This window comes from Eretmochelys imbricata, chromosome 1, assembly GCF_965152235.1.
Source record: "Eretmochelys imbricata isolate rEreImb1 chromosome 1, rEreImb1.hap1, whole genome shotgun sequence".
Taxonomy (NCBI): domain Eukaryota; kingdom Metazoa; phylum Chordata; order Testudines; family Cheloniidae; genus Eretmochelys; species Eretmochelys imbricata.
Window position 1 is genome coordinate 141,111,346 of NC_135572.1, and position 26,437 is coordinate 141,137,782.

The following is a 26,437-nucleotide window of genomic DNA, read 5'->3' on the forward strand; positions in this document are numbered from 1 at the left end:
CATTCTCTTCCTCTCTCTCTGCACTGAGCTGAGGGTGGGAGTGCACTGAGCACAGGGCTGGGGGTTGGGGTGTAGGGTCTGGCCAGGAGCTAGAATGAGGGAGGGGGCTCAGGGTTGGGGCAGGAGGTCTGGGTGTGGAGAGCTTACCTGGGCAGCTCCCATTTGGTGCGAGGGTGCAGATGGGAATGGGGGGGGGTACAGGTGCTCCCGTTTTCGTGCTCAGGGTGGGGGTGGGAATGTGGGGGGTGCAAGAGTCAGAGCATGGGGGGGCTGGGTATGTGTGGGGGTGCAGGAGTCAGGGCAGGGGAGGACTGAGTATGTGTGGGGGGTGCTGGAGTCAGGGCTGGGGTTGTGGGGGATGCAGGGGTGAGGGCAGAGGGCTGGGGGTGTGGGCTAGGGTTGGGGGGAGTGCTCCCAGCCCCCTGCCCAGAGTGGCTCATGGCAGGGGAGTGGAAGGGATATGCCCTGATTCCACCCCCCTTCCCCACCTCTTCTCCGCCTCCTCCCTGGAGCAGCAGTGCGCTGTGGCTCCGCTTCTCCCCCTCCCGTGCAAGGGCCATCAGCTGATTGGCGGCAGCGAGGGAAAGGAGGAGGGGCAGGAACCCAGCACCCTGAGGGAAGAGGCGGGGGAGGGGGAAGCTTGCCTGCCCTGCAGCAGCAGCCAGCAGGACCAAGCTGCTTCACCCTGCCCCCGCCAGGGACGGAGAAGAGCAGGCTGGGGCGGGCAGGATTTTTAATGGCACGCTGCTGCCTGCCGGGGTCCCAGCCACCAGCCCTGCTCAGCCCACTGCCAGCCTGGGTTCGACAGCGGGCTGAGCGGGGCCAGCGGCTGGGACCCCGGCAGGCAGCAGAGTGCCATTAAAAATCGGCACACGTGCCATAGGTTGCCGACCCCTGAGCTAAATCATCCTTTAATATTAGTCTACATATATATAATGCAATAGAACTAAAACATCCAAAAATATGTTTTATATTGGACTGGGTTTTCTGGTCTGTTTAGTTTTAGTTGGAATCAAGAATATGTAATAATAATAACTTTGTTTTGAGAACCAAGCTTTTGCATCCACAAGTCTTTTGTAAGAACCATGAATCTCTCTCTATATGTTTCCTGGAATTTGAAATGCACCCCAGCAAAAAACAAACAAATAAAAAAAAAACTTTAAATGTGCTGTCTTGGTTGTCCATCCATAGTATATAATCATCGTTAAAATCTCTCTGAAGCTTTTTCACCAGACCTCCAGGGTCATGTAGTCAAAGTCTATTTTGTACATCTTCCCGGCAGTCACAAAGACAATCTACTTTCTGAAACTGTCACCAACAACATACTTTGGAGAGGAAGTCAGCATGATTTACAGTAATTTACACTGCACCTAAACAAAGTGGCCTTCTTGATTACATTATAGCAACTACTGCATGACTTGGCAGACCCACTTATGCAATACTGAGTGGCATTTTTCATGTTCGTCACTTCAAATTAAATCATTTGCGGCATCCTCACATTATGTTAAAAAAATCAGGATTTAATACTTACTGTCAGGTTCCAGAGTACTTACTGTGTTTTTCTGAGATACCATGTCCTGGAAAACAAAGAGATCAAGGAAAAGTTTAGGAACATTTGCCTGGATTGTTATTTTCAATAAAAATACTTTGCATAGCCCTATCAATGTACATATTGATTTACAGACTGAGTAAGTCATATTTCCTGCCTCAGTAAGAAATAGCATAACAGTTCAGATGAGGGAAGCAGCCATGAGGAGAACCAAGGAAGGCTTTCTAGAGGAAGTCATTTTCAAGGAGGGACCAAAAGGAAAGAAAAAGCATGCTTGATGGACAAGTGGAAGAGATGGCTTGAGAGTGTAGAAAAAAAGATGAAAGGAGGACTGGGAAAGGTTTTGAGTCTGAGTTGGGAGGGCAAGAAGAGGACAATGAGACAGAATTTCATTTGAGAAGAGACAAAAAGATAATGAAGAACCTAATGTTAGGTGCTCAACATGGTTAGAATGTCACGACAATAAGTAGAATGTAGCAATGGCTTTTTCCACAGTAGTGGAGTGGGAAGAAGTGAAAAGCAGACCAGGTGAAGAGGAGGTTATAGTAATCAAGACAGGAGAAGACCAAGGCATGGAAGTACTGATGCCATCATACAAGGCATTGATAAGACATCTTCTGGAGTATTGTATACAATTCTGGCCACCAGAAGAACAGCTACAGTGGGTCAGTTCAATGGTCCATCTAAGGCAAGGATCTTGTCTTCTGACAGTGGCCAATGCCAAATGCTTCAGAGGGAATGAGGAGAACAGGGCAATTATCAAGAGATCCATCCCCTGTCATCCAGTCTCAGCTTCTGGCAGTTAGAGACTTAGGACCCCCAGAGCATGGGGTTGCATCTCTGATCGTCTCGGCTAACAGCCACTGATAGACCTATCCTCCACAAATTTATATGAGGGCAGGTCTACATGACAAACTTGCATCAGTGCAGCTGCACCACTGCAATGCTTCTGCTGAAGATACCCTAAGCCAATGGGAGAGAGCTTTCACACTGGCTTAATAATTCCATCTCCACAAGAGGCAGTCACTATGTTGGCTCTGTCTACATCAGGGATTAAAGTCGGTATAACTACATTGCACAGGGATGTGGATTTTTCACACCTGTGAGTGATGTAGTTATACTGAAGTAAGTATATAGTATAGACCTGGCCTATGTCTTTTCTGAACCCAGTTATATTTTTATCCTTCACAACATTCCCTAGCAAGGAGTTCCACAGGTTGACTGTGTTGTGTGAAGAAATACTTCCTTTTCTTTGTTTTAAACCTGCTGCCTATTAATTTAATTAGGTGACCCCTGGTTCCTGTGTTATGTGAAGGGGTAAATAACACTTCCTTATTTACTTTGTCCACACTACTCATGCTTTTATAGACCTCTATAATATCCCCACTTAGTCATCTCTTTTTCAAGCTGAATAGTCCCAGTCTTATTAATCTCTCCTCATATGGAAGCTGTTCCACACCTCTAATCATTTTAGTTGCCCTTCTCTGAATATTTTTCATTTCTAATATAACTTTTTTGAGATGGGGTGACCAGAATTGCACGCAGTACTCAAGATGTGGGCATACCATGGATTTATATAGTGGCATTATGATATTTTCTGTCTTATTATCTATCCTTTTCCTAATGGTTCCTACATTGTTAGCTTTTATGACTGCCTCTGCACATAGAGCAGATGATTTCAGAGAACTATCCACAATGACTGCAAGATCTGTTTCTTGAGTGGTAACAGCTAATTTAGACCCATCATTTTATTTGTATAATTGGGACTATGTTTTCCAATGTGCATTACTTTGCATTTATCAACACTGAATTTCATCTGCCATTTTGTTGCCCAGTCACCCACTTTTGTGAGACCCCTTTGTAACTGTTCACAGTCTACTTTGGACTTAACTATCTTGAGTCGTTTTGTATCATCTGCAAATTTTGCCACCTCACTGTTTAACCATTTTTCCAGATCTTTTATGAATATGTTGAATAGGACTGGTCCCAGTCTGGGGGACACCACTATTTACCTCTCTCCATTCTGAAAACTGACCATTTATTCCTACCTGTTGTTTCCTGTCTTTTAATTAGTTACAGATCCACGACAGGACCCTCCCTTTTATCCCATGACTGCTTTCTTTGCTTAAGAGCCTTTGGTGAGACCCCTTGTTAAAGACTTTCTGAAAATCCCAGAACACTCTATTCACTAGACCACCTTTGTCCAAATATTTGTTGATCCCTTCAAAGAATTCTAAGATTGGTGAGACATGATTTCCCTTTACAAAAGCTGTGCTGACTCTTCCTCAACAAAGTGTATTCGTTTATGTGCCTGGTAATTCTGTTCTTTATAGTAGTTTCAAGAAATTTCCCTGGTACTGAAGTTAGGCTTATTAGCCTGTAATTTCCAGGATTGCCTCTGGAGTCTTTTTAAAAAATTGTTGTCACTTTAGCTAGCCTCCAGTCATCTGTTACAGAAGTTGATTTACATACCACAGTTCAAGAAAGATGAGTTTAAACTAGAACAGGTACAGAGAAGAGCTATTAGGAAGATCAGGAGAATGGAGAGCCTATCTTACCAGAGGACACTGGAAGAGCTTGGTTTGTTTAGTCTCTCTCTCTCTCTCTCACACACACAAAAAATGGTTAAGAGGGGATTATGAATGCTCTCTGTATATACATTAGAGGGGTAAGTATCAAGGAGAACAAAGAGCCATTTAAGCTAAAGGACAATGTCGGAACAAGAAGAGATATAAACTGGCCATGAATAAATTCAGGCTGGAAATTAGCAGAAGGTTTCTAACCATGAGATGGGTAAGGTTCCGGAACATGTACTGGGTTGACCTGGTGGCTGGTTAGCTTTCTGGACACCAGGTCATCCCATTGGGTAGAATATTTGCCTGTGGGAAACATTTGTCCAGATTTCTATGGATCTCATTTACTTTGGTCTCATTTCCATTGTTGGGTTTAGTGTGTGGGTGCTGGGTGGGGCTGGTGGCCTGTCATATACAGAAGGTCAGAGTAGATGGTCTAGTAGTCTCTTCTGGTCTGAAACTCTATGACAAAGGTTTTAACAGTGGGGACAGCAAAGAACTACAGGATGTGAAGATAGGGACAAGAAGGTAGGGATAATCTGCTGCACAGAAGAGGATGTCTGCTCTTGACACAAATCATAACTCATTCTGTCCGTTTCAGCAGAATAGAGGCAGTCTATCCATGGCCAGATAGAGTACTTAAAGTGTAATAACATTTATTGCCCTAATATAAAATTAAATGACAAGCTTATAAAAAGCTTTTGTGATTACATCTTTCTTATCTCCACCCCACAGCAACAGCAGATGAATTTTATGATGACTGTGTATGCACATAGTTTCACCCACTCAGCCTCTAGGAAATACAAAGCAAACCTATAGTAATGGAGATGAGTACGCTGATTAATAATAAAAGTATGTTAAAATATGGGCCTAAATCAAATGAAATGTGTCATTATTAAACAAAAATCCTAAAATCTTTTTACAGTGTACTTACAATAGTCAAGAGAAAGAAACAAACCTTACTTGTGACTGAACTATTAAAAATCAGAACTACACACTTGTTTCCATGTCTAGCAGTCTGAAGAAAAACAATTACCATATTATGGGCCTATAAACGTGCCTGCATGTCATTTTAGAAACACAAATACTCCCATTTTGTTGAGTAGTCAACATGGCTATGCACAGGGGTAAAGCTTCCAAGACACACAAGTGTTTGCAGGATCAGGCTCTACATTTGCAACACAATTAAAAGATACATCTGTATTAAAATGGATTTTGAAGTGAGGACCTTACCTTAAGTGACAGAGCAGTGTCAGCATCAGTATCATGGTAGAGTATAACATTATTGGCCATGTCAAAGCTTTCACGCACTCCAAGGTGGTAGAAGAGTGATGGTTGTCTGGAAACATCACTCATGTCCACGACTGCAACATCTGCAATGAGGGGCAGGGGGAATAATAGCTAAAACCAAAACTCACTTCCAAGCGGATTCTTATTTTACAGAATTTAAAATTAAAAAAAATGGAATTAAATTTGGACAACAGATAAAATCCATATATTCAGTACAGTGTTTGGTCTATTTAAAAGTAAATTTACCCATCACCCTGGGAAGAGACAGAGACACACACACTTAGTATATTCAGTAGTAAATACCTAAAATATCATCATCATGTTACTACTTTTGCCAGAAAGGAAAATGCTGAATCTGAGGGAAAGCAAGTCCCATTTACCTACCCCTATGCCATTATAGCAAGAAATCTCAAGGGGTCACTTTGGCAAACCACACCAGAGCAGCCAGCCAGCCACCAGGGCAGTAGCCAATTCATACTAATGCACAAGTGACCCAAATCATGTACTAAGGCACTGAGGCACCTCCTGAGACCAACCCCTTTCACCATTCCTTAGTTGTTGACTTCCTTCAAAAATCATGGGGGGCTGTAGGGAGAAGAATCCACTGTCCCCACAACCCAAACCAGACTGGGTGCCTCCCAGCCACATCTTGGTGTACTTTCCAACCAATTCAACTTGTCCTCGCAAAGCTTCCACAGAGTTCCCAGTTTGCTGAAAAATTCAATATCAGAATGTCACAGGCTATATGTCTGTACTGCAGCTGGGTGGCATAATTCCCCGCTCCGGTAGATGAAGACATGTTAGCTGTGCTTGAGCTAGCAAGCTAAAAATAGCTGTGTGACTGCAGTGGCATGGGTGGCAGCTCAGGCTGGCTATCCGAGTATATTCCCATCTGAGATCTTAGGTATGTACTCCAGGTGGCTCGCCTGAACTGCTGTCCATCCCACTGTGGCCACGCAGCTCGAGCACACCTAGCATGTGTACATCTACCTGAGCTGGGAATTACACCTCCCAGCTGCAGTACAGACATACTTATAGAAACCAAGAGGGCTTGATGTAGAGTACACAGTGCTTTGAACATACATCAAAAACTACAATTTTTTTTCTTACAATAATTCAACACCACATTTAAAAAATGTAAGTTGTATATAACCAAGGGAAATTTAGAGAATTTGATTATGGATACGCATACTAACATTCAGAGAAACAAGTCTAAAAACTCGAGAACTGTGGGTTTTGTGCCTGTGTAAATTGTTTTTGTGGAAACAATGCTATGAAATCAAAATCACCTTCCTGATGAGAGAATTTAGACAATGTGCGCAGGTAGGACATAGATACTGCATTTGGCATACCAGAATATAATTTATTGAAACAAAGTTATATTTTTCAAATTCATAATGCATCATATAATATGCAAATAATATATTGCATTTTGGATCCATGTCCTCCATGGCTAGTGCGAATGAATGATGGGGCATTACGTCCATTGGAGGAAACCGTCAAAGCCTCTCTTCAGAACAGGAAGGGGTAATGTACCCCTACAGAAGCAACTGTTAACACCTGTTCTCAAGAAACCATTGCTTGATGCTGATAATCTCACTAATTATTGCCCTATTACGGCCTCCCTTTTTAGCAGAAACTAGTATTGAAATTCTCATAGTGAAACAAGTCTGGCAATACCTGAAGTGCAGAGACTGCATCCTGGCTACCACAATTCCAAAGGGACAACTTGCCAACTGGGCATTGCCAGAGCACAATGCTCCAGCCATGCTGTTGGATCACATTAAAAGAAGTTCTGTATTTAAATCACAAATGAGTTTGATTCCCCATAGTTTAAATTCCAGGGTATTACTAATTAAGAGGCCTCTTGGTTTTTGGTACTGTTTCTCTCCCTCTATGTGTGAAACTTGCAAACTGCTAATTGTGTTAGTACATCCTAAGACAGAGTCTATTCTCAAAGCAATTCTTTGTAACAACAACTACTCACACAGAGAAAGACTCAAAGCAATACTCTGTAACAACAGAAACAGCACCCAGAGACTTCCCCGCCCTTTTGTTGTATTCATCTCGCTTTGTTAACAATTGTGATTAAAATAGAGATAGAGTGGATGGATGCTTGGTGTGGATAATAACTGAATGATCAGGGAGGTGCCAGCCTAAGAATCTAGTGTCCATCGGCTGAAGAAGGCATCAAGTGGAAATAACCAGAGGACCCCCGGAGGGCAGACTGGAATCCACCCAACAGCCTCAAGAATGGGAGAACCAAAGAACAAGATAACATCTGGCAGCATGTCGCCGTCAGGAATGTGCCATCTGCTGATTGATTCAGCAACAGCATGATGAAGCAATTCCCATAGACTGGCCTAGGAAGAAATTCCTATAAAAATGGACTCTAGAAAGTGAGAACTTTGGGGTCTGATTCTGCAAACCAACTTCCAGGAGCATCAGATGAGCATCTGACAAGGCCCTGCTCCCTCCTCATATCCAGGCCACCTGGCCAGTGGCTTGGCATAAGCAACTCTAAGGCTGGTAACTATGATAACAACCTTGCAGAACGTGTGTGTGTGTGTGTGTGTGTGTGAATAAATAAGAAATTGAATGGAATGTTATAGCTATAACTAACTGCTTACTATGATTCTTTCTGTATTCACAATAAATGTGGCATTTTGCCTTTTTCCCCTTTAATAAGATCCTGCTGGTTTTTATTTTATTGGTATAACAATGCCAGCTCCTGACTCCAGCCCGCCCATTACCTTGGGTTTTGGGAGAGATGTAGCACAGGTAACAATTACAAGTAATGATAATAACTGCAGCCAAGGCACTAGTTTTCTGTATAGTTGTTATCCCAGTGCGTAACTAGTACTTGTAGCTATAGATCTTACATCTGATTCTGACCACCAACAGTAGTTCCAATTCTCATGATAGTGTTGTGAATCTCACAATAGTTGGTATTTTTCTTAAATTCCCAGCTCTTGGAGTCATGTTATTTCATAAAAAGAAAAGGAGGACTTGTGGCACCTCAGAGACTAACAAATTTATTTGAGCATAAGCTTTCGTGAGCTACAGGCCACTTCATCTACTCTGAAACATGTTATTTCATGAGAATCTCGGCTTTATTTAAAAAAAAAAGAAAAGAAAAAAAAAAAGTAAGATTCTACTCCCTATGGCTGTAGAGAAAAAAGCTTGAAAATGTGACCTGAGTATATGCTAATGGACAGGATGGATAAACATTGATTTAAAAGAAAAATCAGATTTTTAAAAAATTTAAATTAAACACAGGTTTGTTGGGGGGGTTTAATAAATGTATTTCAAATAAATTTGAAAAAGACAACCTACATTAAGACCTAAGCCTAAATACAAAAATAACGTCAATTGGTACACACACAGGCATAGGTTTGCCACAGGAGGCATAAGGTTTGAAGACCAGGAACTGAGGCATGCCCAGCCCTGGAGTGGAGGAGTCCCTCGACAACAGAAACTAATCTATTTATACTAATTATGCACACTAATACGAATTACAAAAGCTATAGACACTAAACTATGGTAAGTAAGAACAAAGAGCTAGAATCCAAAAACCACTGGGAAGTAAACTTTGCAGAAGCAAAAAGGTAAGAAGGAACTCAGAGAGGATGTGCCCAGCAGTGCCCCTTATACCGGCACATGAGCGTGTGCCTCCAGAGGGTGCTAGAGCTGGCCCAAAGGATACCACTAAGGGAAAAAATTTCCAGCAACGGTGCACACGGCACACGCACATCTAACATGGAATGGACATGAGCAAAGAAGAACTTGCCTCTTTAAAAAAGCCTTTCTATCATAAGAATAACACTCACATCACTAGACACCCCTTCGAGCTGTAAGCCTCTACCAAAACAAAAACAAACAAAAAGGGAAATTAATAAAATCCTTTAAATATGACAGCCCCAAGGAGAGTTTTGTTTTTATCACGAGGAGTGTGACATTACTCCCACGAATTCCACTAGAGACTTCACTGTTGCTATTTGATGTTATGTGGAAAGCATTCAGTTATTACAAAAATGGGTGCCAGTATAAAATGCTTAGATAGATACACAGATATTTATTAAACTAATTTAAGTAATCTTTCATTTACCTATCATTTTCCACTTTTGTTTTAAAATTTATTTAAAAAAAAAAAGTAAATCCTAAAGTCATCTGTATAGCAATTAAAAAAACTAATATGCTACTACATTTTTAAGTTAATCATTTTTTTTCTAGTGCTTTTAATTATTTTCCTGGAAAATATATTCTGATGACACTGGTCACACTTGCACTACATCAGGCCTATTATAACACTAAAAGTTACATTCAACCAGTCCAAGATATTATAAAATAAGCATTTTGAACAAATAGAAAAATTATGATAGTTACAATTAAAAGATTCATAAGTCCTCAAAAAGCAGTACAATGGAGTGAAGGAAATGAGTTACGGGTAGTCTCCTTTACTGGAAACAACAATAATAAATATAGTATTATAAAGAGTTGTAACATTATTCCCCAAAATGGATTACCCATAAATTTCTGTAAATACATAGAGCATACCAGTCAGTTCCAGTTAACATCAGTATGTGTTGAGGGAAAGATGCTAGATGTTCTTCTGTTCCTTCCACCACATTCCTCTAGCCTTTCCACATCTTTAAGAGACAACTATTAGCTCAAGCCCAGACCAAAGACTGAGGGCTTGTCTACACTTACAGCACTGCAATGGCAAAGCTGTACCACTATAGCGCTTACTGAAGACACTACCTATGCCAATAGGAGAACTCCTCCCAACTGTGTAGGTAATCCACCTCTCTGAGAGGTGGTAGCTATGTCGACAGGAGAAGCCCTCCCATCAACATAGTGCTGTCTACACCGGGGGGTTAGGTCAGTATAACTACATTAAGTTGCTCACGCCCTGAGCAGTTATACTGATGTACGTTCCTAGTGCAGACGAAGCCTGACTTCAGTTTGTGGTGTGCCTGTGTCTATATTAAAAAAAGTCAACTACTTTTCCACCAAGCCGTCATTATCTGGCCCTAAGAAATATAATTTTCCCAACAGAATCTGTCAGACACTTTAACTGGGAGCTGCACTTCAGTCTTTCATGATAACATGGCTCAGAAGCACCACCACAAGGCCTTCCTCTATCCTGTAGCTGAGCACATCTTGTCACTAGACACAAATCTAGGAGCTGTTAGCACCCATTGATTTCAATGCGAGCAGGATCAAGCCCATAAATTAATGAACAGACACATTTTGTACCAGCTGAAATTTCAAGTGATGAAATGTAGCCTCAAGGAAAGCATATTACGGTAATTCAGTATATAATGATCAAAAGACATGCATAACTATAGTGGAGTCAATAAGGGAGCTCTTAAATGGTAAATAATGCACGTCCCTGGTGGAGCTAATCAGACATGTAGCCTAAAAAGTACTTTACTTTAATCCGGCTAGGGATCATGAGAAATACAGAAAATTACTTTATTGATTTTACATGGCAGACTTTTAATCAGAACTGGTACCACTCATCAGTTCAGTTGTTATCAGTAAACATTTTGCAATGGAGCATGCTCCTGGGATGCTTTATGGTGTCATTGCCTTCAGTGCCTGGCTAGCCTGATTGATTGGCTTCAGAATTACTAAGCACCCACAAATCTCTCTTAAGTAAACAGAAGCTATTGTAGCTCAACACCTTTGAAAAATCAAGCCACTTTTTTAGGTGCCTAATAAAATAAGACACAAGCAAAATAATAGACTGACAAAATTGACAGGTTTTTTCCTTCGCTAATTTCTATAATTCTGTGAATATATAGTGTACACTATACAAATAAATAAATAATACACTGAACTCCAGTATAGGGCTATACTCATACCCAAATAGTATAACTACTAAATATATACCAGCAGCATGGTGTTGAGTTACAACTGTGCCCAAACACATCTACAATCCACCTTACAGTACACAGAACAAACATTAAAAATAGAACTACTGCATATTTGTCACTCTCTTCTTTCATTTATTATGTCTCATAGGAAAAACTGGACACAGTTTATTGTTCAGCTTCAATGACTAAAAGACTGCATGGCACATTTAAGAACTAACATGCAAAGTAGAATATTTTGAGAACAACATCATTATTTTGCTCCAAAAATGATTATACTTATGATTATACCAAGAAATTATACTTAATTCTAACTAAAGAGATGACAAACAAAAATAGGTTATCAGCATTGCCAACCTCGAGTGTTGTTTTTTTTTAAAAAAAAACTCATGATTTTTTAAAACATGGAATGTTGGATTCTTTTTATTTGCTTTGGTTTGAGAGACGTTAGGATGTGTTTGCTTCAGGAATTCCATCTCTTCTCTACCACTATTGAAGCTAGAAACTTTTTATTTATTTTTTTAAATAAAGGTTGAAATTCTCCTGAAGTCTCCTGATTCCAGGAGCTGGGGTTTTAAGAAAAACGTCAAATTTACCATTAAATTAAGATATATTTCTGCCCGCTCACTCAAAAGAAAAAAAACTAACAACAAAAAAAAAACAACAGTTCAGATGTTTCCAGGTGCAGATGTTTTATCTGTGCTCCTGTCTCGGGATAGCTGTGTAAACAGATTCAAATAATGACTGGTTTAGGCAAATATTTTGCTCTAATGTGCTTGAATGGAACATGGCAAAATATCAACTAGTTGTGTATCCTTATAAAAACAAAACAATAAAGAACACCCCCCCCAAATACACAAAGTAATGCAGCTAACATGCAGATGACAATCTATAATATATTTAGAGTAGCTTTAAACCTTCTTTCAAATATCTAAAGATAGCGAGAGGTATTGTTATTTGAATAATGAAAGGAATAAATGTCACTTAAGTCACTACCAGGGGTCGGCAACCTGTGGCAGGCATTCCAAAGGCACACAAGCTGATTTTTAGTGGCACTCTGCTGTCAGCCGGGGTCCCAGCCGCCGGCCCCACTCAGCCCGCTGCCGGCCTGGGGTTCCCTCAGCAGGACGGGGGGGCCAGTGGCCAGGACTCCAGACTGGCAGCGCGGGCGGCAGACGGAACCCCAAAATTAAATTCATAATTTTGCTAGACACTAAAATCATAGCCTTAATAAAGATGCTGGATTTATGGCTTATTACAACAATCTGTAACTTACTAAATGCATTTATTTGTCCTATGACTCACAAAAAAGAAGTGAAAGATTTCCAGCCTATTTTTTATTCTGCAACTTTGGGAAAAGAAAAAGGGAAAAGCAATTGATCCTCATGATAAAATTTCTTGCTACACTACTGCTACACTACACAGGACACCAAATATTACATTATTACCTCTTTTGACCACAGTGCAAGAGCATTAGTTATACCGATAGAAGTGCTGGTGTGGACAGCACTATGTTGGTGGGGTCTCTTTCATGGCCTGCTGCCATTATAGGTTTTCCCCTCTAGCAAGAGAACAGTATGGTAGATCTCAAATCAATGAAGGCTGCACTCAGAAAGACCTCAAGAATTCTGGAATATGTTGCTCAGACAGTTTAATTTTTGTTTCTACTGCCTGTCCCTCCTTTCTCAGATTTATCTCCAGACTTTTACTTGTCCAGATCTATTCTGCCCTCAACAATCTTCTATTCATTGAACTTTTTGAAACTTTGCACTTTTAGAGAGAGGTAAGGGACTGACTCTGTGTACACAAATTTGCAGAGACACAATAGGGTTGAGGTCTGTTATTTCTCACCTCTATATTTATTTATTTAAAAACATTTTTGCTGTTAACAAGCATGTTATCTCTGGAGACACAAATCCACGGTTTGAGAACTGAGAAACTAAACATCTCTGATGGTCTCTTCTAGACTGAGCACTGAATCCCATTGGGTAGATACTGAGCACTGAATCCCATTGGGTAGATAGAAAGATTCACCTAAATAATCTATACAGAAGCCCCTGGAACCCCATAAGATTGGGTCCCTAATCCATGAACTATTGGAACTCATTTACAAAACTTTTCTTAAACTTTACATGAATATATTGTCTCCTACTATAGAATTAGAATTTATAATCCCTATTCCATGATGAGATATCTTTGAGCTATAACGTATCTTAATTAAAACTATTTTTAGATAGGCTTTTTTCCTCAAAAAGCATTTTATCAAAAAAATCCGATTTAAATGAAAAAACCCCCACATTTTATTTATTTTTTAAAAATGAATGATTTTTATCCACCCTGCCAGCTATTGATACATTATTCTGGACCTTGTATCCAATGGCAATGCCTACTTCATTATTCTGAAAATGTCTTTGGTGAAATCCTGAATCCATTTAAACTAATAGGAGCTTTGCCCTTGGCTTCATCAGAGCTAGGATATCACCTCTTAACTTATCAGCTATTAAAAAAAGGAATATAGTAACAGTTTTTCAGGTCTTTAGGACCTATTTTCAGAAGAGCTAGGGTACTCAAATTCCCATTAAAATAAAAGGGAGCCAAGGGTCCTTAGCACCTTGAAAATTAGGACCCCTTATTTTCAAGGTGGTTTGGGACAAATCCAAGAATCCGCTGAAAGAAAAAACCTCTTCCTAATATTCTGCCTAAACCATTCCTTCCTACCTTCCATCATGATTATGCCCGGTTTAGTATTCATGAAAGGTCACAGACATAGCAACTGCAGTCCTCCACCTACAGAACAGGTTACAATACTGGCAATAGGCTTCCCCATCATGCACATAACCAACACACCAGAATCCTATTTTTAAAAAGGCCAAAAGTAGTCCAGCCTCCATGCTTGTTCAATCCTTGCCTAGAGCTGCCTGAATACTACAAAAGTAGCGTCCACAAATTCTAACCACATTTTTGTTATTCAAGAACATCTGCACAAACGAGTATTAGAGGAGTGGCTCTTCTTTGATGCAGGCAAACAGAAAGAGTCATTCACTTTTTATCATCTGTTATTCTTTGGTTGAAGACGTTTCCGTCATCCAACAGGGAGCACAGGCAGCATATGGTTTAGCTGGCTAATCACACACTGCAGTTAATGATCAGTGAATAGTTGAACTGAATAGTCAACAAGCGACCTATAGGTTCAAAAGGTGTTCATCCGAACTATCAAACAAATACTTAGCAACAATGAATATATATTCAGAAGCCAGGATCTCTTAAATTATTCACGAACAAATAACTACATTTGTTAGATAATTTGCCTCCTACTGACATACTGCATGTACTACACTACTATACATTTTTGGCATATGGACATGGCATTGCATGGCATTACAAATGGATGTCTAGACCACAACTGTTGATGTTTTGCTTTTCCTGTCCTTTTAATACATATAACTTTATTTCCTAAATTCTTTTTGCATAAGAACCTATTAATTCTGCTAGGTTTCAGAGTAGCAGCCATGTTAGTCTGTATCCACATAAAGAACAGGAGCACCCGTAGCACCGCAGAGACTAACAAATTTATTTGAGCATAAGCTTTGTCTCCTGTCTTTACCGGGATTAACTCAAGGGAACAACAGAAGTAAATTGAAAATAGACATTGCACACTTGCCAACTACAGTAGTAGATGTGCCAAGTGTCACATAAGAATATTTCCATCGCCATGTTAACTAGGGCTGGGTGAACTAGTTTGAACGGAACCAAATCTGAACAGACCCTGAACATTTCTTGTCATTTGAAAAAGGTTAACTTTATTTATTTAATTTCCCCAATGCTCTGCACATCCTATGCTGGGTCATCACTTGTAGTGAAAAATGGTGAAGTACGTTGAGAAAGGTTGTTCATGGGGTATTTTTGACTAAAATATATTTAAAGTTATATGAAAAAGGCGGTTTTCCCTCCATCCCTGCAATAATACATCCAGATGTATTTCTAGACAAAAGTTTCAATCAGCTCTGAATTTCTGGATAATTATCCAGACCAAACCTCTTGATGGTCACCCATCATTTAATGTTGAATACCTTGGCTGGGTAGCAACAGAAGCCAGCCAAGGCTCCACATTTCCTTCAGGTCAGACACTGGCCATCCTGATTTAAGAAAAATATTTGAAAAAAATATAGGAAGGTTGATCAGTATTTTCCACCCACTGCAATGCAAATTGATAACATGAAAGTGAACACAATATGATATTGCAAGAAAAGACTGTGCAAAATATTTCCAAATTTCAAATTTTTCACTAGAGAATTAGATATCAATTTTTTCAAACTTTTATTTATTTTTATTTAATATGAATTATTTCAATTTTTTTCAAATATATTTTAAAATGCATTGAAACAAAAACCCCATTCATACAGTCAAACATAAAATGACTTACTTCTTCAGGCTTCTGTCCTTAACAGACACAGAATTAAGCAGCACAAACCCAGCACAACCAATCCCTTTCCTTCCCACCAAATTACAATTCTCTTTATAAATTAAAATCAAGGGTGTGATGCTATAACAGATTGCCAGCTCAGGCTAGACGAATAGGGCAATACACTGATGTGTGTATATCAAAGAAATGCTAAAGAGGTCATAGCATTTTACATTTACATTTTACATTTGCTCTAAAATTCATGAAAATTAATGAAATGTTAATGACATTGTCTTCACTTACCTATAAACCTGTTGATTGCTACTCCGTTACATTATGTATTTCCTTGTACTTAGTTAATGTATGTATTTCCTTGTACTTAATGTATGTATTTCCTTGTCCCTAGATCAAACAGATGTATTAGCGTTTAGATGCGACGTTTCAGAGTAACAGCCGGGTTAGTCTGTATGTGCAAAAAGAAAAGGAGTACTTGTGGCACCTTAGAGACTAACCAATTTATTTGAGCGTAAGCTTTCGTGGGCTACAGCTCACTTCAGAAGTGAGAAAATTGGCTACAGTGTTATTTTAGGTGAGATCAAGAGTATCCACTGACCTAGGGTAAGTGACTAGCCCCTTGGGGTTGGGAGTAACCTAATGTGTGGTGAACTTCAGTTTTAATAACCTTTCATCATAAAGTCCAGTCTGTCTGGGCGGTAAAGTAGGGGCTGGAGAGCCTAAGGGGGACTGTCTGGCTCCATGGTAAGACTAATATAGTGATCCAGGAGTGCACACTTGTTACTGGTTTGGTGAAATCTAATAATAAAATATGCTACCAGTTTGGGGTGTCTGCCCTGTTCTCTAACAGTCTGACCTGAGATTGGCATTCATAGCTGTGACACTGTGACACAAGGGTTCTGTCACATACAAAGGATACACACACAAAAATTAAAAAAACAACAATAAGGAGTCCTTGTAACACTTTAGAGACTAACAAATTTATTTGGGCATAAGCTTTTGTGGGTTAGAACCCACTTCATTAGATGCATGGAGTGGAAAGTACAGGAGCAGGTATATTTTATACACACACACACACACACACACACAAAGTACATGAAAAAATGGAAGTTGCCTTACCAAGTTGGGGGTCAGTCTAACGAGACAATTCAATTAACAGTAGAATACCACGGGAGGAAAAATCACGTTTGTAACGGTAATAAGGGTGGCCCATTTCAAACAGTTGACAAGAACAGTAAGTTCTTGTGAGTAACAGTAGGGTAAAATTAGTATGGAAAAATAGGTTTTGTAATGACCATTCACTCCCAGTCTTTATTCAGGCCTAATTTGATGGTGTCCAGTTTGCAAATTAATTCCAGTTCTGCAGTTTCACATTGGAGTCTGTTTTTGAAGTTTTTTTGTTGAAGAATTACCACTTTTAAGTCTGTTGTTGAGTGGCCAGGGAGGTTGAAGTGTTCTCCTACTGGTTTTTGAATACTGTAATTCCTGATGTCAGATGTGTGTCCATTTGTTCTTTTGCAATAGAGACTGTCTGGTTTGACCAATATATCAACAACAGTATGTGTCCTAAAGTGTACCTAGCTCCAAAGCTTCCACCCACACTGAGCTAAGAGACTTAGGCTCAGATAACAATACAGAGTCCCTGGTCCCAATATGGAGTTCCTGGTCCCATCCTGGTCTGGATGCTGAATAGATATATTTTCAATTTGTTGGTTTATATGTCTCTCCATAGCATAGGCTCTATGGAAGCACGTGGACCTGTCATATATTGTTGTAGTAAACTTTATAGTCCACTGAGCAACATTATAAACACACACAAATTCCTCTCCTACAGAACACAAAAAGTTTGACTCCAAGTACTTAATGATCAGTAATATTTAGACCTTCTGTAGCATTTTTAATTTTCAAAGCAGATTACGAACAATATGTATAATAGCACTATGAGTGCAGTAGGTATTACTTCTATTTTGCAGAAGGGAAAGTGAAGCAAACAAGTGGGTTGTTCAAGGTCACAGAGAAAACTCTATCAGAATTAATACTCTGGACTTCCCAATCCCAGTGCAATGATTAAAACCTCTTTAACCACATGCTCCCTCTCCTGATAGAACACTAGAAATAAATGTTTATGTCAAGCTGTCTAGAGTGACTCAAACATGAATACCAACCTCAGGGCAGACAGTTACAAACCCCAAACTGGTTGTGTGTTCTATACTTAGATTTCACCAACCCAGTATCAAGTGCAAACTCCTCAAGCCCTGTAACAGCCTTAACATGCAGTCACAGACAGTCCTCTTGGGTACTCTGATCTATCCTGCCACCAAGGCAAGCTTCCTTTGTGATAGCTGGTCCCTTATACCAAAAACCACAACAATATTCAGGTTACTCCCAGTCTCAAAGGACAAGTCACTTACCCCAGGTCATTTGCACACTAGATCTCACACCAAAGTCAACAACGCTTATAGTCAATCCTATAATAAATAAAGATTTATTAACTAGGAAAAATAAATTAGAGTGGTTTACAAAAGTTAAAACAGGTGAATATGCACACACAAATGAGCTACAGTTTTAGGTTCCAAAAGGTAGTAAGAGTTGCTGTAATATGCAAGGAACTGAAGAACTCCTGCTTAGAAATCTTTGCCCCTCAGAGTCCAAGCAGCATAGAGGTAACAATTTCTTCTTGACAAGGATTTTGAATCTCTTCCTCCCAGAGTTCAAGCTGAGGGGACAAGTGCTTGTGTCTTCTTCATAGGTGTGAGGGCAGCAATCAACGAAGTATTTTGTCCATTGATGTTCCATAATGGCTTGTTTGGTGCCTATGGGCCTTCTTTTGTAGGAGAGGAAATGACACTCTTGTCATAAGCAAGTATTTCACATTTGGTAATGCTTCTCTCACTCCTGTAGGGGTTTACAGGTTTAGAGCAAACACTTTTATAGTTACAGAGCAAACACTTAATTACCACCTTATAACATGGGAAACAGATATCATAAATGAGATTAATGCACACAGCAATTCACAAGCATTTCATGAAATCTAAACACTAAACACATTTTTATAAATCTAATACCTATTTTAAGAAACACTAACACACAGGTGAGCCAGACCAGTTTCCAGCTATACATTTGTCAGTGTTCAGTGGGGTCCATGGGCCTTGGCATGAGAGGGCACCTTGTCTGTCAGCATCACAGTTTACATACCATAACACATTGTCAGAGCACAACGATATCTAACTTTAAGATTATTTGCCTCCTTATACTCTTTCCTCTTGTTTAAAAAATTCTATTGTCATTTCTTTTGGGTTAATCTTTAAAATTATAGTTCAGAATCTTGGAAGTTACAGGTTATCTAAGAAAAAAATTCTTAGATATTGGAGTCTGTGACCAGAATTATTCTAAACTATGTTTTCAAATTGTTGCTTTGTGATGTTTTGTTTATCAAACTCATCTGCATTCCTCCCAGGAAGTGCTATTTTAGTGTTTTATACTGCTGCTCATCAACATAGTATCTGAGTGCCTTCCATATAAATTCAATATGAATTACAAAGTCTGTAGTGGCTTTCATCCAATCTCCAGCACTTCTCCTTTTACATGGTCAGAACTCTGCTTGAGGGAGGTTGGGAATAAGATGGGTGTTTGAATTGTGAGACAGTGCCTCTTACAGTGAAACAGCTTTCTCAAAAAGGAAGAGTTTGTAAAGTTTCCTAAAGATGGTCAGACACTGGATTCACCTGATCTTCTTTGGAAGAGTGCTCCATAGCCAGATCCTCTCTTGAGAAGATGTTTTGTACCCAGCTCTCACGTACTTTGTTGTGGGCTTTGTCGTCTGCTTTGTCTCTGAGGAGCGCAGTTGCCTCAGTGATTCATAGAGTGAAAGTCTTATGTAGCTAGAGCTCAATTCATTAATTGCTTTGAAAATTAGGACCAAGGCCTGAAAGTGACACCAGAAGCTGACTAGAAGCCACTGAAGAGATAGAGTACAGTCCTGATATCCTTACAGCGCCTTGGGCAATGGAAAAGGCAGGCAATTGCATTCTGTACCAACTTGAGCCTGTGCATTATCTTCACATTCAGCTTCAGATATAATGAGTTACAGTAATCCAGTCTGATGGATTACCGTAGCTAGGTCCTTGTCTGTGAGGAAGAGATTACGTTTCCCAGTGGACTGGAAGTAAAGAGGCACGTTTGGAAAGTGATGCTACCTGGTCATCCAAGCTCATTGAGGAGTCAGACGGGACCCTGGCACTTCACACCACTTTGATAAATGGGGGCTATATGCCTTTAAAAGAAGGCAGAGCCAATGTCTTGGCCAGCTCTTTGAAGCATTTCCTGTTTCTGACCAGCATCATTTTGGACTTGTCCGAGTTCAGCTTGTAGGCATGCTGGCCTTTTAGCAGTGATGGAGGATGCATCACTTGAGAATGAAGAACACAGCTGAATGCTATCAGCATACTGTAGGCAGTTGAACCCACAACAGCTCACTATCTCCCCCAGTGGTCTCAGGTAGATATTGAAGAGAAGTGGGAATAGCATGGATCCCTGCAGTTAACTGTGTCAAAGGCTGCAGAGAGGTCCAGCAGTAGGACATGGAGATCTTACCTGTATCCATAAGAAATCTTTCAGTGCAACTAGAGCTATTCCTGCTGAGCCTTGATCTGAGCCCTGATTGTGACGAGTCCAGGATGCTGGCTGACGTCATGCTGTTGGAGTTGGAGCTGGGTGGTTACTATCCTTCTCAATTATTTTGCCCAGAAATGGGAGCTTAAAGATGGCAGTTGCAAATATTATCAGGGTCAAGTGTTGGCTTCTTGAGGATTGACTGAACCGTTCTGTTTTTTCCAAGGAGGATAGTAGCTGTGCTTCTCTCAGGGACCCACTGCTGAACTCAAACCCTGCTCATTGCCCTCAGCTAATTCAGCTAATGAATCCAGTCTCCTGATTGGCTGAAAACTCCAGTAGGCACAATCATAACCTCCAGCAGCCCTGGTTCCCGAGCGGCTCAAACTGTAACAACCAGGAGGTGCGTGGCCTTGCCTAATGGTCAGGGCAAGAGGCTGCCTTAATGGATAAAACAGAGGTAGCGAGGCCATGTGGTCAATTCCAGGAGGCGTGCCAGAGCCAAGAGCCAGAGACCAGGAGCCACGTTGCACTCAGAATAATAATACCAAGTCCATGGAGCAAGCTGGAGCTGGGAATCAGGCATTAGAGCCAGACTATCAGCTGTGGTGGGCACAGGAGCCAGGAGTGGGGACTAGGAGTCAGGTGTAGGAAATCAGGAACAGGGACTAGGAGTCAGGTGTAGGAAATCAGGACCAGGGACAAGGAGCAGAAGCAGGGATCTGGAGTGAGGGCTGGGAGAAAGAAGGGAGCTGACAGCAGGAACAGGAAGCAGAACCAGGGGTGCTTGATAGTGTTCCATGCCTGCCGTGAGGTCCCAGAGAGGCTGCAGGGTTTAAGACTGTGCCTGCTGGAGTCTTCAGGGAATCAGGAGCTTGGGTTCGTTAGCTGAGAGAAACAACCAGTCTAGGTTCAGCTGTAGTTCCCGTAGAGCTCCTCTGGAGGAGGCATTGACTATTCCCATTTGTAGCAGCCATAATTCTTCTCTGGCTTTTACCTGCCAGGTGTGGAGAGGATCTGTTTCAGAGATCGTGGCTCTAATATTTTTCACAGCTTCTTGAGCATCTTTATATGCGATGGGGCCAAGCTCAGTCAGGGGTGGTGGGGCGGATAATACAATGTGGTCAGGGTGGAATTTTCCTTCCCAGTTAGCTCCATAAGTAATCTGTTGATCTTATCGGTGCCGACAGCTTTTTACAGTGGTTAGCAACTGGGTTATGCAGTCTGAGTTGATTAGCCGATTCTCTAGGTAAAACAGTTCTGCTGGGCATGATTTTGCCATGTTCATCGTGAAGGATTAGGAGGCTCATTTTGCCTCCTTTGCTGCCATGCCAGAGTCTGGCTGTAAGTGATGTTTGTGCTGCTGACAGAGGGATTCAGAGTGGCTTTTGAGCCACTTTTCAGAGTAACAGCCGTGTTAGTCTGTATTCGCAAAAAGAAAAGGAGTACTTGTGGCACCTTAGAGACTAACCAATTTATTTGAGCATGAGCTTTCGTGAGCTACAGCTCACTTCATCAGATGTATACCGTGGAAACTGCAGCAGACTTTATATATACACAGAGAATATGAAACAATACCTCCTCCCACCCCACTGGCATTCTAACTTACTACCTGCGTACATCATCTGCCATAGTTCATCTGTGAACCATGGTGATCTAATGAACTGATGTGAGGGAGTGGATGGTTTGGGGCTAACTAAGGCAGTGGCTCTCAACCCTTCCAGACTCCTGTATCCCCTTCAAGTTCAGATAGTGCAGAAAAGATTAGAGTCAGCTCCCTATGTTTTGAACCCTTATCCAAATCAAACCCAATCACCAAACCTTTTGAAAGTTCTGTCATCGTTAGTTGCAAAAAACCCCACAAAGTTGATTGTTTGGTATGTATTCTTCTTCTAAGAGTAACTTGGATGTGATTATTATTTGATTTAACTTGAACAATAAAACAATATTCCACATTCCTGTATGTACTAACCACACCCCAAAATTAAATTCCTCCCCTGGTTTTACAAAACCAAAAATCATGACCTCCCAAATAATTCATAGATTCCAACATAAGAAGGGACCATTGTGATCATCTAGTCTGACCTCCTGTATAACACAAATCACAGAACCTCCCCAGAATCATTCCTACAGCATATCTTTTAGGAGAAACATCCAATCTTGATTTTAAAATTGTCAGCTATAGAAAATTCACCATGACACTTGGTAAGTTGTCCCAATGATTAATTACTCTCACCGTTAAAAATTTACACTTTATTTCTAGTCTGAATTCGCCAAGATTCAACTTTCAGCCACTGGATCATGTTATACCTTTCTCTGCTACACTGAAAAGCCCATCATCAGATATTTGTTCTCCATGTAGGCACTCATGGACTGTAATCAAGTCACCCCTTAACCTCCTCTTAGTTAAGCTAAACTAATTGAGTTTCTATCTAGTAGTCTATCACTATACAGCAGGTTTTCCAATCCTTTAAATCATTCTTGTGGCTTTGCACCCTCTCCAGTTTATCAATAGCCTTCTTGTATTCATGGATACCAGAAAGGGACACAGTATTACAGCAACAGTCACACCAATGTCAAATACAGAAGTAAAATAACCTCCCTACTCCTAGATTCTCATTTATGCACCCAAGTATCACTGTAACCCAGACACCTCTTGATGCCAAATGGCAGAAGATGCTACGGGTTTACAGGGATCCTCTGGGTCAGATATATGCATATTAGTTCACTAAAGTGTGGCAAGTAAGGTCTCTACCAAGAGGCAGTAGCCCACTGGTCATCACAACCATTGCAAAATGTACATAAGAATAATATTTAAGTTATGTATCTATACTGAAAATTATGTTCTTAAGGTCTTGGAGAAGACAACATGCCTCGGACAGGTTCCTTTCAGGCAGGAGGTAACAGATGTTAATTTTTCAGTCTGGTCATAGGTGTATTGTGTATTAGTCTGCTTCACAATGGAGGTCTATGTACATACTTAGCCTGATGCTAATCCAAAGATTGCAAAATTGACAAGAGAAGGAAGGCACGGGGGGGAAAAAAAAGTCAGCTAGGGTGTCCTGTTTATGAAAAAGAACAAAAGGACTGTCCTGATATAGGAAAAGGTACCTTGATCCTTTACTGGGGAAGCAAGCTGACACTGTGTTCTGTCTCTCAGAAGAGTGGGTAATAGCAAACCTGGCAGTAAAGTGCTAGCGAGCAATACTTTATTAGACATGATCGTATCTTGTAAATAAGTCTAGGCTCTAGAATGTGTTATGATTTTATTCTGTGTGTGACCATTTACTTCCAAAGCTGTTTCTCACTGTCACTTGAATCTCTATTCTTTGTTAAATAAACTTTATATGGCATTTCTCTATAGATATAGCTAAGTGGTGTTTGTTAAGTGGAGTGGTGATCTGAGGTGGCAAGCTGGGGTGTACTGTTTCTTGGAAGCACCAAATCTCTGAGTGTTCAGTGGATCAGGGGCTGGACACTCCAGGGAGACACTTGTAGGGCTCAGAGGTTGCAGTGTGCCTATCACTAACCTGTGGAGAGACAACAGGGCCTGTGTAGGCCTAGATGGGAGTGCTTCTGTTGCCTGTGGCTGGTGGAATCGAGGAGCTGACCCACAGTAGGCACAGACAAGGCTTTTTCATGCTAAGGGCAGGGGGTAGTGAGCTACCTCACAATTCTGGGCACTCCCAGGAAGCATCACAATCACATTAGCCCTCTGGCCATAGCGTTGCACTGGGAGCCCACCCCCAAATCTTTTTTCAGAGTCTCTGCTTTCCAAGATAGAGTCCTCCATTCTGTAAGTATGGCCTAGTCTTTGTTCCGAGATTTACACATAGCCATATTAAAATGCCTATTGTTTTCTTGCACCCAGCTTTCCAAGTGATCCAAATATCAGTGACCTGCCCTCTTCATTATTTACCACTCCCCCGAATTTTTGTGTAATCTGCAAACTTTATCGGGGATGATTTTATGTTTGCTTCCAGGTAATTAATAGTAAAGTTAAATAGCGTAGAGCCAAGAACCAACCCGAGGCACCCAAATATAAACACGCCCACTACATGATGATTCCGTTTACAATTACATTGAGCCTGTTAGCCAGCTTTTAATCCGTTTATTGTGAGCCATGTTGATTTTATATCATTTTAGTTTTCTGATCAAAATGTCATGCAGTACCAAGTATATTATATCAACACTACTACCTTTATCAACCAAAGCTGTAATATCAACAAACAAAAAGATCCTGTCAAACTAACTCAATATACCTTCCATAAACCCATGCTGATGTGTTACATCGTTATTTTCCACAGAAATTCACTCATCACATTATCAAGAAGATGTAATTTTTCAATTTCTACACTTACTTTTGGTCAGATGCAAATTTTTTACATTAAACAGAGAACAACTCTGGCTGTTAGCCATTTTTAGGCTTCGTTCCATTCTGCTTCACACAAACGCACTTTGCATCTTCTCCACTTCAGTACCTTGTGGAGCATGAATAAAACTAATAAAAACAGCAGACGTAATGTTTGGCTTTCAGCTTAATAAATGAATTAAGTTATTACACACTTTTCTCAAATTTGCTTTAAAAGATTTAATGAATGTAAAGTATCCATTTAGATAAAAAAAGAACACCTGACACAAATAATTCAGACACACAGACTTCCAAGCACACCAAGAGAGAAGCAGCCAGTAACTGAAGTGGACAGTTGGCCCATTACACAACAATGCACATAGCAATTCTGCTCAGCAAGGAAACCCGGTGCCAGGAAGGAATACCACTGTTAACATTAGCTTTTCTACTGCAGATTTTCATTTTCAACCCAGATTAGAGCAGTAGAGCTGACTGGTCTGGCACTATTCGAAAGAGACACACACACAGTACAATCCTGTAACACTATTTTCATTTACGAATTCCAAACTCCCATTTCATCCTGTCACTCTCTTTGCATGCAAGACAAACATTCCAAAAAAACAGGACTCCTAAGTATTTTTTCAAACTGCCATGTATGGGACAACAAGAGAGGTAGTTTTCGCAAACTAATAAATCCGATCTCACCTTGTATTAAGTTAATTTACAGATGGCAGATAATTAATTCTCTGTATTAACCCAGATGCCACATGATTAATTCTCTGAATTAGCCCAATCCTACATCCATGACTTCTATCTGAGGGAAACTGACTGAATTCATGAGTACTATGAATAAACACACTTGGATTCACTATAAGTTTAACTTTGCTAATTACCAAATGTTAGTAATGCTAATTCATAGTACTAGTAAGATGGGAAATAACAGTTTGGTTAAGATAAGTGCAGACCTAAGCCGTCACCCAAAACTTGAATCAAGCTCAGATAACTTTTCCCCTGCATTAATCTCCCGTGCCCCTAATTTTCATATGTTTCCGCAACTCTTTGTTCCGGAAGCAGTGAAATATTACACCTGAAGAAAGGTTTCTCTCACAATACTGCTGACACTATTAGAAGCAGCAAGTACAAGAGTCTTATGAAAGAGCCTGTTGAGAGATGTTGCAGAACCTGAAATTTTTCACATTTGAAATAAGGCTCCAAAACATTGGGGGTAATGATCTGAACAAGATTCCTTGAGCTTTTGAGCACGCCCTGTCACAAGCAGCAGCAGAATTATAGCTGTGTGAGTAGGCGGGAAACAAAGTGTATTGCTGCACAGAATCTGGACCTTCTCTCTGATAATTTTATGTACAAGTCAGGGATAAATAAGACCAATCCTAGTGAAAGGTTTCAAAACTGCTTCAAATCAACCTTAGATGATACCTATAATATATACCTTTTCTTCAGAGGTATGACTGAAATTGTTCCATGGGCTTACAGCTGCATGTACTGTGTCACAAGCTGTTTACCTCAAGTTTCTCAATCTGGAAAATGTGAGTTAAATCAGTATTATTATTCCTAAGTGTGGTAACGTTTATGAAGCATTTTGGTTTTTTATTTTCAGTGTATTACATGGGGAGAAGTGTATCATGAGAAAGCAATGCATGAAACCGGTGACTATGGTTTCCTCCTTATGTTCATCAATTTTGTACGAGGAAAAGTCAACATTTAGTACTGAAACTTTCATCTTTTGACTTGCAAACATGCTAACAT

At 40.3% G+C, this 26,437-nt stretch overlaps 1 protein-coding gene across 2 annotated transcripts in view; it reads right to left on the bottom strand.

The window, feature by feature from the left end:
• Positions 1-26,437, bottom strand: part of MAP3K15 (mitogen-activated protein kinase kinase kinase 15) — a 133,654-nt gene that overhangs the window by 95,978 nt on the left and 11,239 nt on the right. For both annotated transcript variants that reach the window (XM_077816560.1, XM_077816551.1), the window contains exons 2-3: positions 5,356-5,495; positions 1,554-1,577 (exon numbers count right to left, since the gene is read on the bottom strand). In XM_077816560.1, the coding sequence (XP_077672686.1) occupies positions 1,554-1,577; positions 5,356-5,495 (164 nt within the window). The remainder of the gene's footprint in view (positions 1-1,553; positions 1,578-5,355; positions 5,496-26,437) is intronic.